Raw genomic sequence first — 17,322 nt, forward strand, 5'->3', positions numbered from 1 at the left:
TTATTAATCTACCGGTATATTTTTATTAACGCTGCTAGTAGGAACTTTGTTGCCAGGTTACTATTGTATTAAATGACCTGTTTATAAATTAACAATAACTGTTGAACAATTATTGTTTATTAATCGAGTTCAGTTTTTTGCCAAAAACACGCATTTCGCATGAATTCGGCACACGTTCGAGTACGTTTTCATTAAAATGGAGAAAATATTAAAAAAAAGCTGAAGAAGTACGACCAGCGTTACTTCCACCTAAAAGTGAATCAATTTACCAAAAGAAATATTAAAAATACCTTTGGTGATAAAAAATACCTTCCTGTGTCACCGGAAATGACTACAACTTTTGATTTTTAAATGGCACCCTCGGTATTTTTTTACTTTATTCGATAGAAAATAACACTTTGAATAGAATGACATATCATATGTCAACTTTTGACATTTTCGCAATGGTTTTTTGAAATTATAACTTGCGATTCGTAACAAAATTTTAACTTGAAATAAAAGTGTGTGGTATCAAATTATTCGTAAAAAATGCTTTTTCCAAATATGGTAATGATGCGTTCCATTTGAAAAAATTGAGATATAATTAAAAATACGATTTGAGCATTTTCTAACTGGCCAGGACAAGACACTAAAAGTATTAGACGATCAAATATATTTTTCCAAGGCTCCTTGATTAAGAATTAGTGTTTTTAATATAGTCATGGCACTCTAGATTGAATTTTAAAATACGATTTTTATTAAGCGAGAATGTCAAAAGTTGACATATGATATGTCATTCTATTCAGAATGTTATTTTCTATCGAATAAGGTAAAAAATACCGCGGGTGCCATTTAAAAATCAAAAGTTGTAGTAATTTCAGGTGAAACAGGAAGTGACCAAAAACAATTGAATACGTCATCAATCCTAATTTATGTCATGTACTAACATACCAAATCTCGTTTTTTTATCTGAAGAAATAAAAAAGTTATAGGGGTGAGCCACTTTTGAGACGCACCCCGGTATGTGACATTCATGATATAAATAAATTATTAGAGTAGTTAGATGAGTGCCCATTTTGATTTTATATTATTTCTCAAAATCTCTATTGTATTTCATGGTTGTTAGCTATAAAAGGTAGAGGGAATTATGGATTTTAATTCCCGTTAATAACGTCCCAAGGTAGTTATGACTCTAGGGTTAGCGTAACCAAAACGATTTAAGATTATATTAATTCAGTAAGAAATAAATATATTAATAAACGAAGAAATCTCAAAACGATAACAAAATAATAGAGATCAGTTATAAATCCACATATAACTTATTTACTTTGTCCAAATAAATAATACCCGTTTAAAAATGAGGTATATTTTACGTATACAAGTAGTAATAAAAAAGGGCAAACTTCACAGTAAATACAAGTACTTAAAGTCATGACTATAAACCTATTATCAATACGAGTTTGGATTTCTCAAAGGTAGTCACGCACGTACAGTTTTTCCTACAGGCAAAACTGCGCAGTACAGGCCTTGAGAATTTTATTTAACTAGCTTATATAGCAATGGCGTCTACCGACGATGCTTTGGTGGTAAAGTCATCAGGGCTGGAACTCTGTAACTAAATAGCGATCGGTAGCGATAAAGAATACTGACCTTGGCCGTACAAACTAAATGGCAAGCGAGAGTATTCTTATTACTACCGATCGCTATTTCGTTACAGAGTTCCACCCCAGACATCAAAAAGTCTTTAATTTTTTTTATTTCATTTTCTGTAGTGTAGGAAATTTTTTATCGACTAACTAATAAACTTTGTCTAGGAACTGAAAAAAAAACGAACTGGAGCACATACACGTTCAGGTTTTGAAGTTTGCATAAGCCAAATTCAAGCAGGGTCTGATTTTGCTCGGGCCAGGTACGCTTACACACGTGCCGATACGCCTGTACAAATCAGGTTTGCACAGCACGTTGTCCTGTACGAAAAAACTGAGCGTCTGTGGGGACCTTTAGCAATACGTTAGCACAAGGCTTTGACTTCGCAGTCTAAACAAAATAGGTAATGTGTAAACGTTAATAATGTTTAAAAACATTTATTCAAAAATTAGTACTCTTAGGGCGACTGCCACAAAAATACAACAGATTTATTAGTCATGAATTAAAATAAAATGCTTTACTCGTCTAAATAATATCAGTATTAATACTTGCCAACGTGATGTAACAAATATGAAAAATATTCTCACTGTTACTTTTACCTTAATTTTACTGATATATTTATTATAAAGTTGCCCTTTCAAACAGTGTATAAAAATACATATTACCTGATTTAACCAATCTGGGAAAAGAATATAGAAAAGTTAACATTCGGAAATATGTAATAATATACGAATCATCAGCCTTATAGATATATAACGGTCGCGTTTTACAAGTTTGAATTTATTTTGGCGTTTGCGAGTGACAGTCTTGCTTCAAATCAATGAGAAATAATTTTACAGTAGAAGTGGAAACGAATCAAAGACCTTAGATCAGTAATAGTAGATTCAAACTCCGCAGTTTTATTGAATTGAAAAACAGTGCTCCCTAAAAATAAGATTATTTATTACAATAATACTATAGGATCGAAAATAACAACGTTAAAGACCTAACGAGATCAACCCTAGTAACTTGGTCCGAACACTTCTTTATTTTCTAATGCCCCTTACTGCCGGTTGGCCTTAAGAAGGTTGTAATTTATTTTTATATTGAGTAAAAATTATTTTCAAATGGTGTAGTTTAAAATTCGAGAAAAAATATTTTTTTTTTTGGAAATAGATGTGTCTGGAAGGGTTCTATCTTTTTTAATATTTCTGTAATAATTATAAGTGTTAATTTTTGACAAATTTTATGTCAATTTTTAGTAGAGATTGACCTCGCCAAAATTATCATCGAGCCGTCACCGACGCCGTTTTTTTCGATCATACGGTATATTATAGTCGTTTTCTGTCATTCGCAATAATGTTAATGTAAATTCTGACACAATATCCTTTTAGATTTACTATCACTAAGTAAAACCAATAATTGTAGAATAAATAATAAATAAGGCAAATTCAAATGTGTCAACTGAAACGTCAAACAGCACTGTCAAAAATGAGAGTTCATGATGTCGATTCCTCCAATGACTAAAGAATACAAGAACCAATAACACCCAAAACCAAATTGTTACCATATCTCCAAACAGTGCTATGCCACATATTTTTCTTAACTTAGCTTCTAGAAGAGATATTTATATTTTTGATAAATGTGTTTTGACTACACCTATGGTGTATATACTCTGTTTTTTTTTCTCAGGTAAGATTTCGACAGACGATGACAGAAGAAAAGCAGATGACGTCCCATACCAATCTATTTATTTTACTAAAAAAAAGTTTCTAATAGTTTTTAAGTTAACTATGGATGGGTTTAAATATAAATCCGTCATGCGTCGTCTCTTGTTGTTTTTAACCAGTTTTATTGGTTTATTTCAAATATGACAGATTATGTTTCCATTTTATTGGTTTGACCGAACGATGAACGATAAACGGACGCCGATGCGTATGAACTCGCCTTTAGATTTTTGAGGCTTGTCAAAGTCTTGCCGAATTATAGGTTATAATTTTGTAAAATCGAGGGAAAATTAACTGTAGACCCAGAGCACAATTTATAGTTAATACTCGCTACCCAGGCACTCACTACCCTCGCTACCCAACTACACCAATAAAGTTTGTATACCATCTCGTCGTAGATAAGTGCATCTCGTATATGGTACAACGATCGTACTAAACATATACTACTGGAGTAGCTGTAATATATCGACATTACACGATAGGTAAATAATGGATTTTAGTACTGCAGAAAAATAATGCCAAAAGGTACTGGTTTAAAAAAATTAAGATTAAAGTTAATCAATCAACCTTTAAGGTATAAAATTTGGTAAGTGTTATTATTAATAAAATAGTTTGTTTTATTTATGTTGTTTTATTTATTCCTGTAGAATATTACAAATTTGTATTTGTACATAAGTTATATTGATAAATATCGTAATAAATGCGGGAAGTTTCTTGAAGCTTGAAAGTAATAGTTTTTTTTATATTTTTTTGGTATGCGGTGTTTTGTTCTTGTTTGTTTTGTATTAACACGTACCGTTTTTTGTAAATAAGATAACTCGATTACATTTTTTCAGTTTTATACAGTTTTTTCACAATATTTTGAAATAACCACGTATCAGTCAAATTTTAAATATATTAATTTCCTGCTATGCGTTCCAGTTGTACCAACTTATTTCTTTGTAAAATAAAATAAACTACTTTGAACTTAAAATGACAGACACATCTGTCACTGTCAAGGATCTTCTCGATGGATAGACTATACTGCATATTTAGGTGATTATTATGTTAAAATTGAAATTAAAAAGATACAAAACTAGTATGGACGTATAGCATATATAATCAGAAAAATAATTACCAAATTCAATGAGAAAACGCTAAAAAGGTGGAGTGGACTGTTGATTTACCTATGAAACGTAACTCCTGGCTCTTTCTTATCGTTACGGCTTTTACACTTAAAAGATGAACAAATCACCATTGTAATAAAGTTTATACAAAGGTCACTACACACAACAAACTATTAAAAATCGCTAAAATTGTCGCTGGTTCCTCCAAAAAAATGACGTCTAACAACACAAATTCTGCTTCAACCCGTATATGGGCGCTAAACATATCCTTGTATTCTTTAGTCATCGATTATACACCAATAGCATTATACTCCTTTCTAAAATCCTAAGATGTAACATGTATAGGAGCATTCTATTTAAAAAAGTTGATCTAGCTATAAACAGATTTGGCACCACTCAGCTCATATTTGTTTACATCAGCAACCAAAATTACAAGTAATTCTTCATGATGTATCTTCGTCTAACAGAACACTTACCATGAATAACCCTGTATATTAACATACAGTAACATACAGGATTATTATTACTTTTAAATTGTTTTATCAGAAAACATTTTCAACTTTTCTGCAAATAAAAATAATATAAAAAGTTAATTGTCTTACCGTTAATGAGCATGCATCAATTTCGTTTTTGGCTTTTACAATTTTCTATTGCCTAACCCCAACTTGGACTGTTCAATATCCATATTTTCGTACATATCTAGATTATTCTCCTCTTGCTCGTTATTCTGAGTGACCTCATTGGCTTGACAGGCATCTATGATTAAACTACCGCCCTCCTCGTCACTGCTGTACGAATCTCCTCCTTCATCAGAGCTGGACAACATGCCTAAAATATTACGTGCAAAAAATCACTACCTATGATATCACAATGAAATAAAAGTAGAAATTCGCAGCAACTGTGAAGTATAAATAAGGTTCCCATACAAATTTTTAGAAATTCTGGACAAGTAAGCTCTGAAATCTAAATGCTCCAAACTAACTGTTCTGAATGGATAAAATCGGGACGTCTCGAAAAATAAATTATGAAGTTATTTAGGAATATAAATAAATAATTTTGACCGTTGGAGTATACTGCAAACGCCTTTGTTCGGCGATTTCTACATCGCCTGTTCTAGCACTATCAGAGTCGATACACGACGCATGACAGTCTTCTGTCTAACTCATCGTTCGGTATCGACGCGACGCGACGTAAGTCGGAGTTGTATCGTATTAAGGCGGGGCTTAGACAAAATCTTCGGTCGCCTATATCAATGTTTTTGACCAACATAAATTAATGAATAGATTGCAGGTATTAATAATATGTATCATAATTGCGATTATAAAATAATTTATGGAGAATAATCTTGCAAATATATATTTCCTTTTTGCTTTCAAATTGTTTATTTTGATTGTACTACACCATTTAGATACAAGTACTTGGGTCGAAAGACATTTTTCATGGTTGAAATGCATTAAAAATATGGAATGTAGAGATGAGGAGAAATATCTTTTATGGGACTTTATTTGAAAAAGTGGTCACAAAAATGGGAAGAATAAGGATTCACCAAATGACCAAAGTGGCGCTAATATCGCATAAATCTAAAAAGTTAAAAATAACCATAGATAAGAGAATAAAAGTAACATTATCAACCAAACCAAACATTATCCAAAAAAGCTTTGTTTTTATTTTTTAGAATATAAAACAATATTTTTTTATATTAGAGGCCCAGTCTATTGCTGCTGAATAAAAATGGATAAGTTATTTCATGTGAGATGAAAATAAAATTTTTATTTTTTTTGAAACCCGCGCCTTCATGTCAAATATTTATCTCTTTTGAATCATTTCCTGTTCTAAAAAATTTCGGCGCACATTTTAAATTTTAGGTTTTTGCTATAGCAGCGCCATCTTAAGTCTTCCCTTTTTATGGCCATTTTTTAATGCAAGCCATTTTTTAAGTTTTCGTAAATAAATAAAAATGATGTACTGCATGGTACCTGCTATTATCTACCTTATTTATTTATGAAAGTACTTAAAAATTAGCATCTGAGGGGATAAAAAAAAACAAATACTTGTAGATTATATCAATCATTTGTCATGTGAATACAATCGTCGTGTTCCATCATTCAGTTAAATTGAATCAGTCAGACTGCTTCAGTAAAACTGACAGGTAGGAACACGCTTAAAATGACTCACCACAATCTATATTGGATTGGATGTTGCCGAATTCTTGGGGCCAGAAACGTCGATTATTGTTTTGATTCTTTTTCTTTTTTCCATTGGGAGAATTGCTTTGACCGCCCGATTCTTGGCCAGTTGGAGCTGTAGCGTCCAACATTGGCTGTAGAATACGGCGGCGCGCGTTGATGAACCAATTATTGACTTGAAGTAGCGTCAGATTGGTTTGTGAAGCGATGTGACGTTTTTCGTCTTCGGTAGGATAGGGATGCTACAAAAATTAAAATGCATAACAAAGAGATTCCAACCCCCCACTGTAATATATTAATATATTATGGATATTAACTGAAAATTAAGCATACAAAATTTTTCAATTTGTTTTTCCCGAAAAAAACTCAAAGACGTGTTCCTGTGTTCAAAATACAGCTCCTTTAAAAATATTTACACTTATTTAAGATGCACTCTGTATAATACAAGTAGGAATACTTGAGAAAATTAAACAATTTCAATTTTGAGAATTTAAGCACACTTACCACTAAATGCTGGAACAGCCACGACCGCATCACGCTGGTGGCGTGTTTTGGTAAAATACCGCGTTTCGTTTTTTTCCCGCCCCTCGAAATGTCACTGTCACAGTCGTCATTGCTTCCGCCTGGCGTTGTCGGTGCCGGCGACAGAGGTCCGGAATTGTCAGAAGGAAGTGCCGTAGTTGAGGCACAATGTGTTCCTAAAATAAAACATAAGAAGTAATAATATATAGAAAACCCGAACAAGTGCGAGTCGGATTCGCCCACCTAGAGTTCCGTAGAAATTTGCAGGTTCGTAGTATCATAAATAGTTCAGGACTCGAGTCTAGCTTTGAATAAGAAGACTAAGGAAGGAACATATCAAAAATCTTAGGTCCACCGCGATGGGCCTCAAATATGGCCGACTTAAATTCCGGTTTATCAGTGCCGTTCTAATTTTATTTAAAAAATGTAAAACTATGATGTAGGGTAGACGTGCGGTAGACTCAATAATAATATGTTGTTTTATTTTACATTGTGAATAAATGTTAGTAGTTATTAAAATTGTTACAAAAATATATAATTCTTATAAAAATAGATAAGTTATAATAATTATTTATTAACACAAACATCCCATACGCTACTGAAGCAGGTAAATCAAATTGACGTATCTAAATTCTTTGACATCTAATCTTTGACAAGCAGTAAATAATAGCAAAAATGCAAGAAAAAATATATAATTAGTTAATTTAAGTGAATTTCATAAATGATCGGTTTACTACACGTATGTATATTATATAGTCACTTACTAGCGAAAAGTTGTTCCATTATTTCACTCGATTTTTGCCGAGATCTACCGCACGCTATACGACCAACTATTTTGGAGTCTTTTTCGATAAATTGCGATAGTGTCACTGTTAATTTAAGTTCTGCCACAATTTCCATCTAGATTTACTACCTTTATACAACTATCAGTAGTAGAATAAATAATAAATAACATAAAATAGGTAAGCTCCGTAAAGACTGACAATCCACAAAATTTCAAATCAAATTTAAATGTGTCAAATGAATCGTCAAACAGAACTGTCAAGGATCCCCACCCTAGGGCCCTTTGTCCGTCTACCTTGCATGAACACATGGATAGCATTGTACTCCTTCCTGAATCTTTTTATTCAAAGTAGAGAACTAATATCACCCTTTGATACATGTATAGCTTTTACTAAAAGTGCTTCATAGGCAAGTTGCATAACAAAAAACCTAAGCAGCAAAGAATTAAAGTTTTTTTTAAAGTTTGTCAATATAAGAACAGTCATATATTAGTAACATAATATATTCGCTAATCATACTAGGTCGTTACAATTGGCTGTTCCAATTAAAGAGGTTGCACTGTATTTTAATTATTGACAAAATAACATATAGTTAAGTATCTATTAAGTGTATTTAATAATTATATAACGCAATCATGTTTATACCTATCTGTGATAATGGTGTGGATCCGTGTACAACTAACTGATCCACGACGGCAGGTACAGGCGATGGATCGGGAGCTATTCCTGTTGATTGAAGCAATGATGGCGTAGACTCATTGTAATGTTGTAACGCATATGATGCATTGTCTAAATGACTATTGGAAGGTCCGTCTAAATGAGGCGGTTGCGACGACATGCTCTAAAAAAGTAACTATGAATAGTGTCACCAGTAATGTCACATTCAAAAAAAAACATATTTATTAGCTAACATACTGAATTATCACTTATTTTTCATTAATTTCACTTTTTACATTAATTTAGGTGATTCTTTATTTTTGAGTCTTACTAGCATAAGCTTTTTACAAAAACAGTATTTTCCCTCTATAGTATTTATTATACTTACATCATATTATAGAAGGTCCAACAACAAGTGCGTCAGGCATCTGTAGCTCCTATAAAAAAAACTTAGAGATTTTGTTTAAGTGTAAAAAAAAAGAAGAAAATTTATTTTATATTTTAGAAAGTTTGGCGTAGAATTTTGAACACTCTGTAAGATTTAAGACTGCGATAATTATTGTAAAGTAAGTACAGACCAACTATAGTAAGAACCTAAAGTAGTTTTGATTTCAAGACATTTCTTATATTTTTAATATTTTTTAAGGCTAAAAAATATAATATGATTTATTTATTTATTAAAATCTCTGAAACTAACAAAACAAATTTAATAACATCTTAGGATTATGCAAAGTGAGTAGAAAAAAAGCCAAAAATGTATAATATACAGGGTATTCCATTTTTAAAAAATAATCCTGATTCCCTCACACTTTTTGAGCCACTCTGTAGAAGTTAAAATATTTTCCTGAAATACATCCAAGAACATACTTTAGGTTTGCACTTTTTCTTATAGGAGCTGCAGATGTCTGAAGCACTGTTGCAGGATCCTGTATTTCCTTTTAGCTTGTTATTAAATAACAAAAAAATTGAAACTTACTGCATGAGATGGGCTGATGGAGAATTGAAGAGGACTATTAGAATCCGAACCACTCTCAGAGTTATTGTGAGACAACATATTGTTGTTGGATTCTATGTTATTCAATAAAGCTGTTGTTCCTAGTATATCTAAAAAGCAAATACAATTAACATATATTGGTAAAATATAGAGACATGCTTTAAAACCTACCTTGAGAATAATCCGATCTAAGCAAGTGTTCTGACTGCATTTTTCCTTTTAAACAGGTTATATATCGATTACAGAAATCTTTACACAACTCCTGCACTTTTTCTAATTCCAGAAGATGTATCCTAAGAACTTGTATTGCTTTTATCATCTAAAATTATGAATACTCATTAAAAAATCGTATAAACAAAAATATTAAGCAAAATAATAAAATCACTAAATACAAAAAAAAATTATAATATATAAATATGTATAAAGCATACCAAGCCATCTATCTCCACCTCATTGGCTAAAAATGGTTTCCTATCCCTCTCCTGATGTTGCACAAACGCTTGTATATCTAAATTAAACGCATCGCTACTTTGCGGTTCGGATGACTGTGTTGCCAATTCGCATCGCTCGAATAAAAGAGCCAGTAGTGGGAACAAAGGATGTCTAAAAAACAATTTCTTAAACTAATGGCGCATTCTCACGGCTCGTGTACTTGACAAACATTTGTAATTGGTATACAGGGTATACATGGTGCGTCGAGCATCTATACAGAATCTCTAAGTTATTTATTATAGGAACTGCGCCGAATTTTCGCCAGACCTTGTATGCCAATAAAAAATACTTGCCAAGTACACGAGTCGTGAGAACGCGCCGTAATAAAAGCTACATTTTTTAGTGTCAAAAATAATATAAAAATGGTAGAAAGGGGTTATTTGGCAGTGCGTCGGGCATCTATAGCTCCTATAATAAAAAACTTAGGAACTTTGTTTAAGTGCAAACCTAAAGTAAGTACTAGGATGTATTCAGGAAAGTATTTTAACTTCTGCAGAGTGGCTTAAAAAACTGTGGGTGGATAGGGATGATTTTTTTAAATTGAACACCCTGTATATTATTACATTTATGGCTTCCTTTCTGACCACTTTACATATTCCTAAGATATTATTTAACATGTTTGATTATTTTGTCATTGGTAAAAAAAATAAAAATAAAATTTCAGGCTTTTTTAAAAAGATATAATAAAAATACATGCCTGAAATCAAAACTATACTAGGTGTTTACTATAGGTGGTCTGTACTTACTTTGCTGTAAATATCGTAATTTTTAATCATACATGGTGTTCAAAATCCCTTTCTAAAATATAAAATACTTTTTCTTTGTTTTTTTTTTAAATGGAACACCCTGTCTGTATATTATATCTCTGCTAGATGGAGAATTAAAAGATTAATATTTTTTGTATTTAAAGTATTTCAAAATTTTTAACGGTTTCGCAGAGAATAGCGGTATTATATTACATATGGCTTTTTCACTAGTAAATTTTTATCAAAGCTACCTAGTGATTTTTGTCTGATATTTTACCGTTGAAAGAGCCATTTGTAATAAAACCGGAAATATTTTCGAAACCGCTAAACATTTTAAAATACTTGAAATGCAAAAAATACATACATATGGCCTTTTCTACAGTTACTACATATGGCTTTTTCTACAGTATCAAAGCCATCTAATATTTTTTATCTGGTAATTACCGATTACCGTTGAAAGAGTTTTAAAAATTTTAAAATACAAAAAGTTCATTTTTAATTCTCCATCTAGCAAAGAAATAATATACAAGGTATTCCATTAAAAAACGAAGAAAAAGTATTTTATATTTTGGAAAGTTTGGCATAAAATTTTGAACACCGTGTATGATTGAAAATTGCGATATTTATAATAAAGTAAGTACAGATTAGTTATAGCAGGTACTTAATAAAGTTTTGATTTCCAGTCACAACTTATATTTTTAATTTTTTTTTAAAAAGGTCGAATTTTTCTGTTCATATATCTCTGATATTATAAAAACAAAGTTAATAATATTTTAGGACTATACAAAGTGATAAAGAAGAATGCAAAAATACTATAATATACAGGATATTTAATTTAAAAAGCCCATCCTGATCAACTCACACTTTTTTGAGCTACCCTGTTTAAAATATTTTCTTGAAATAGGCACTAGTACATACTACAGGTATGCACAAAAACTAAATTTCTAAGTTTTTTATTATAGAAGCTACAAATGCCTTATGCACCTTTGGTGGACCCTATATAAATGTTACACTCTTAGTATCTGTTTTAAAAAAGTAAAGTGTTCTGGAATAGTCGAATTTAAATATTTTAAATAGTTTTTTTCTTTATTCTTTGTATATTTTTGCTTCCGATGACGGAAAGAGATAACTTTCCGAAACGTTAAGCATTTTTTTTTTGTTAGGCAAATTTGTATTACTGTAAACATAACTTCTGACAAGCAGCGTCTGTTTAGTAGATTTGTTAGATTTTATTTTGTAGATTTTCTTGCAGTGCAGTGGCGAAATACCCATAAAGAATTTTTTGGAAACACTCTTAGTCTTGTGCCAAACCAAAAATAATATATTAAACACCCTCTGCACATAGCATTTTATCTTATGTTTGGAAAATGGAACATGGAATTTTGTTATTTTAAATTGTATTTTTGGTTTAAATTTCATTTGTAAACACACAAAGTTAATTGTGAAAACACTATTGTTTAGTAATAATCATTTAATGCTATGCAAAACTATGCAAAAATATTAGATTTTTAGATTCCCTTATTAAAGTAATAATGTAGTAGTAATTAATTAATGTAAAGTAATTAAGTAATGTAATAATATATCTATATTATTTTTGTAAATTTACTTATATTTTTTTCAGTGTAGACAAAACAACAGTTCTGTTGTAAAACTGAATGATCCAGTCAGTTCTCTAGAGTCTACTACACACAATGTTTTACTTGATACATTTTGACTGAACAGACAAGACTGACAGATAAAAACCTTATGTGTAGTACAGGCTTTAAACTAACTTACTTGTAGACTGCCCTTTTATCGGCCTCGAACTGAGCTTGATCTGTATCCGGAGGGGCAAAAGCAGCCTGTGTCACAGAAGGAGGCGGAGCTGTGACTGCAATCGAATCACTTAGGGGCCCTGCAGGCGTAGGCGGCGTAGGAACACTGAGCATGGTACCGCCACAATTCACTTATATGTGTATATCATTACCTGTAATTTTTAAACAAAATAATTGAAATATCTGTTTACAAGTTTCCTAAACCCAAGAGACATAAAAATAATTAAAAAAATTACAATTTAAGAAAGAATTATTGAAATATGTAGTATCATTATACAATAAATATGATTTTTAGCAGAAAAGAAGAAAGCAATGTATTATATTACAATTTGATTCTAGGTAGATATTAGTGCTAATAGTGTTAATAGTGCAAACAACGTCTATGGAAAACAAACTAAAATAAATTACTTACATAATTATAACAAAGCTTCCAAAAAATCTTCTAAACAATACACCTAAAAAAACAACCATCAGAAGTTAACATGGTTAAGTTGAATAAACAGAAAACGACCAGATAACTACTTTAAAATCACTGTGATTTATGCCCGAATTATTATATTCATTAAATATCAAACAAATACATTTATTACTATGGCATGTAACAAAACTTGGCCGTAAAGTTTTTCCTTGATTTTCCAAGGATTTTCCCGTGTTTACATGTCAACTGTCAACTGCTGTCAATCTCTCACTTGTCAATCATGTCAAAGTCATGTCAAAAATTCAATATTTTTCTTTGTCATACCACAGATAACATACAAATCAAACACGAAAGCGAAGACTGGCAAAGACGTAAGCAAACAAGTTTGCTTTTGGCGTAGTTGTCTCTGTTCCCCAAAAGATGTCACCACGCTCCTTGAACTTGACAGAATTGACAGTTGATTTTTATATTTCTCTCCTTTTCTACATTTTCTTATGATTTTCCAGAGATTTTCTTTTTAAACTAACCTATTAGTCTCTGTTCGTTAATTTTTTGTATATTTTTTACAAAAAATCAGAGGGATTAATTGAAAATATTTATTTAGTACGCTTTCGAATAATGTAAAAAAATAAAGTTATGTTTTATTATATCTCTTCTAAGAGCAGTCTTAAAACCAGCTAAAACTAAGAGATGACATGATGACAACAGAATGAAAGTTATTATTAAACGTAAGTACCTATTATTATGAATTAAATAAAAATTTGTGTTAAATTTAACGAACAGCTATGTAGAACTTACTTTATTCGTTACTTTCTTGTGATATTTCGCCAATTCTATAGTATTTTTAAACCGTTTTTTAGATTGGACCACAGTGGCTTCGTGGAAATGGGTAGCTAACGACGATAACTGTGGAATTTGTCGTATGCCCTTTGACGGTTGTTGCCCAGATTGCAAGTTACCCGGAGACGATTGTCCCTTGGTCTGGGGCCAGTGTTCCCACTGCTTTCATATGCACTGTATCGTCAAGTGGTTACAATCCCAACCAGTGAATCAGCAATGTCCCATGTGTCGACAGGAATGGAAATTCAACATTAAGTAGTTCTTAGCTGCAGAATTAGGTATGTACTTATTTGTTAAAAGATCTAAAATGAAGAGTTATTTTATTTTTTTAAATGCCCTGTAAAGCAAGGGTAAAATTATTAAAAAAGTAAGGGCTAACTAGTTAGTTCGTAGTTAAACTATAATAAAAATTATTTCAAAAATATGTTATCTAATTTTTGATGGACAGAACTTGTCCATTAAATTATTAATTTAAAATATTTATTTAAATGTACGTTTTCGAATAATGTGAAAAAGTAAAGTTATGTTTTATTATATCTGATATCTGAGCAGTCTTAAAACTAAGAGATGACAACAGAATGAAAGTTATTATTAAACGTAAGTACCTATTATTATGAATTAAATTATTAATGTGTTAACACCGGTACTGTATTATTGAAAAAAAAAAACGGCGTCATACACGGCTGGGGACAATGACAAATCAATGATAATTTTGACCAGACCAATGTCTAGACGTCATTTACTAAAAATTTTCAGAAAACTTGTCAAAATTAACACTAATTATAGGAAGATTAAAAAAAGATAGAACGTTTCCAGACACAAATCTATTTCCAAAAAAATATTAATATTATTTCTTTAATTTTAAACTACACCATGTAAAAATTATTATTTCTCAATAAAAAAATAAATTATAACTTTCTAAAGGCTAACTGGCAGTAAGAATACGGGCCAAATAATGGCGTCTGGGGCTTGACGTCGCCAAATTTATCATCTGTTGTCATTCCCCAGCCGTCTTTGACGCCGTTTTTTTGTCGATTGTATAGTATTTTTTTAAATTAATTGTTCAGTTGAATCAGTAGGTACTAGAAATAATCTTTTTTAACAGCTATTTTTTAAATTTTAATATTTGATATAGCTATATATTCTGCCACTGAATCTTATCTAGTTTAATTTATAGTAGACAACAAAGTATAAATATTTGCTATGACTAACTGCTAATGAAGGTAATTTATGACTAATTATAGGTATTTACTGAATGGAATAAATGAGGTAGTAGTGAATGAGTTATCAAAATCACTTTTTAATGCCTTATTATGGTACTTAAAGAACCTTTATGTTGATTTTTATTGTATTAGACCAGATATTACGAAATATTTTAAACAAACTTTCACCCCTATTACCTCTTAGGGCATGGATTACGCTCTGTAGTCATCATACACTATTTCAGGAAACTTTGTGCAAAATTTCGTACTCCTAGACCAGACCTATGCACATTCTTATATACATACATATATTTTCGCCCCTTAAAAAAACAAGAATAATTACTTTATATTTTAACAATTTTAACATTAATTTTTTAACGCCCTGTACATTTTGCTATTTCGATATATTTAGTGTTATCTTGATTTCAGGACGTCAGTTGGTATTTTGAATTATTTTGTTATTTATGAATTCTATGAAATTTATGATTTTTTTTTTATTTATGAATCTCTGGAACTATGAAAACAAGTTTAAAAACAACTTACGATTACGTGAAGCGATTAAGAAAGAACAGAAAAATGCAATAAAATACAGGGTGTTGCATTTAAAAATAGACCCTCGCTCACACACTTTTTTGAGACACCCTGTACAAGTGAACTTATTTTCATGAAATAAGTCGTAGGAAGGGATGCAAATATCGCGGTAAGAAATATCGATATATCAATACATCGATACATACGTTAAATAAAACATCGGCATCGTCTAGCAAACGTCGGTGTATCCCAACATCGATGATATTAATATAAATATCGCTTGATATTAATATAAATCTAAATATTTTTCTATAATTTAAAATATTAAAATAAATAATATTAATATTAATATTTATATTAATATCGCTTGATATTAATATAAATCTAATATTATGTAGGTATAAAATTCGCGAGTCACAGTTTTTTTTACCGTATGACCGATTTTGATGAAATTTTATATGTATATTCAGTAGGTATGAGAGTAGGTTGTTATCTTTTTTTTATACCCCTAAGTGATAAGGGTGGGTCATCCCTTTTTTTATTATTTGGACAAAAAAAAATATTTTTATTTTTTTATGATTTGGCATTAAAAAATACATACAACCCTAAAGTTTTACCCTTCTATCATCAACCCCCATTTTTTAATAGTTTTTTTTTAACTTTTTTGTGACCATACTCCTCCGAAACGGCATAACCGATTTTGCTGAAATTTTATATGTATATTTAGTAGGTCTGAGAATAAGTTATCTATTTTTTATACCACTAAATGATAAGAGTTAGCCCACCCTTAGGGCCCACCCCAAATTTTATTTTTGTTTTTTTATTATGTGGCATTAAAAATACTTATGTACTATCCTAAATTTTCACCCTTCTACCATCAACCCCTATGTTTTAATAGCGATATTAGTAATTCAATAATTTTAGTTTAACAACAAATTGTTTTTTTAAAATTGTTAGAATACCTTAAATTAAAAACGTGAGTATGATTGGGTATATACCGGGTATAATGGTATTTACCCAAATTCAATATACCATTTATTGACCCTTTGGGTATATGCCGGGTGCAAATACTTGCCCATCACTGACCTTAGCCACAGCAACACCTGGGCGGGTCTGCTAGATAACATATAAATTGTGATTTTCTTTTATTTGAATGTCATAAAATATAATAATATTACTCTTAATTATAGACTGTTTCCAAAACCAGAACAATAAAATGCATTTCATAACGCATTGGTAGAGCCATATGACCGAAAAAAAAACGGCATCGTAGACAGCTGAGGAATAACAATCGATGATAATTTTGGCGAGGTTAATCTCTAGACGTCATTTATTAAAAATTGACAATAAATTTGTTAAAAATTAGATTAATTCCAAACACAAAATCTATTTCCAAAAAATTATTTTTCTTAAATTTTAAACTAGGTACGCCATTTAACAATCAGTAAGGAGTAAACGCCATTAAACAATAGAAGAGTACGGGCGCAGTAAATGACGTCTAGGGCTTGACCTCGCCATAATCCTCATCGATTGTCGTTCCCCAGCCGTCTTTGACGCCGGTTTTTTTCGATCGTGTGGTACTAATTTCAAACATTTTACTGATAAATAATCAACCATATAACGAGTTCTTATTACATTTTTCAAAGATCCCGTTACAAACGAATCAGCCCTTGAAATTTGAATTTTTACAGCATATTTAC

The 17,322-nt window shown here is 30.9% G+C and overlaps 1 protein-coding gene across 1 annotated transcript; it reads right to left on the minus strand.

Moving 5' to 3' along the window:
- Window positions 1–2,528: 2,528 nt before the first annotated feature.
- LOC115886191 (homeobox protein PKNOX2-like) lies at window positions 2,529–13,329 on the minus strand. The gene is made up of 10 exons (XM_030905314.1): window positions 13,044–13,329; window positions 12,594–12,783; window positions 10,011–10,182; window positions 9,751–9,898; window positions 9,562–9,689; window positions 8,574–8,769; window positions 7,129–7,322; window positions 6,614–6,866; window positions 5,041–5,266; window positions 2,529–2,550 (listed from the first exon to the last, which is right to left on the minus strand). Exons 2-9 carry the CDS (start codon window positions 12,743–12,745, stop codon window positions 5,076–5,078), a joined length of 1,434 nt encoding a protein of 477 aa, XP_030761174.1. The 5' UTR covers window positions 12,746–12,783; window positions 13,044–13,329; the 3' UTR covers window positions 2,529–2,550; window positions 5,041–5,075.
- Window positions 13,330–17,322: the final 3,993 nt, after the last annotated feature.

The sequence above is a fragment of the Sitophilus oryzae genome, unplaced genomic scaffold (assembly GCF_002938485.1).
Source record: "Sitophilus oryzae breed Bouriz unplaced genomic scaffold, Soryzae_2.0 scaffold_1002_pilon_pilon, whole genome shotgun sequence".
NCBI classification, from domain to species: domain Eukaryota; kingdom Metazoa; phylum Arthropoda; class Insecta; order Coleoptera; family Curculionidae; genus Sitophilus; species Sitophilus oryzae.

Bases quoted from the DNA above. Each gene is read 5' to 3' on its own strand.
- LOC115886191 (XM_030905314.1), bottom strand. From the start codon at position 12,745: ATGCTCAGTGTTCCTACGCCGCCTACGCCTGCAGGGCCCCTAAGTGAT. The intron at 8,770-9,561 runs GTAAGTTTCAAT...TTACTTTTTTAG, and splicing joins CCATCAGCCCATCTCATGCA to AGCATGTCGTCGCAACCGCC. The intron at 7,323-8,573 runs GTATAAACATGA...GTTTTATTTTAG, and splicing joins CACACCATTATCACAGATAG to GAACACATTGTGCCTCAACT.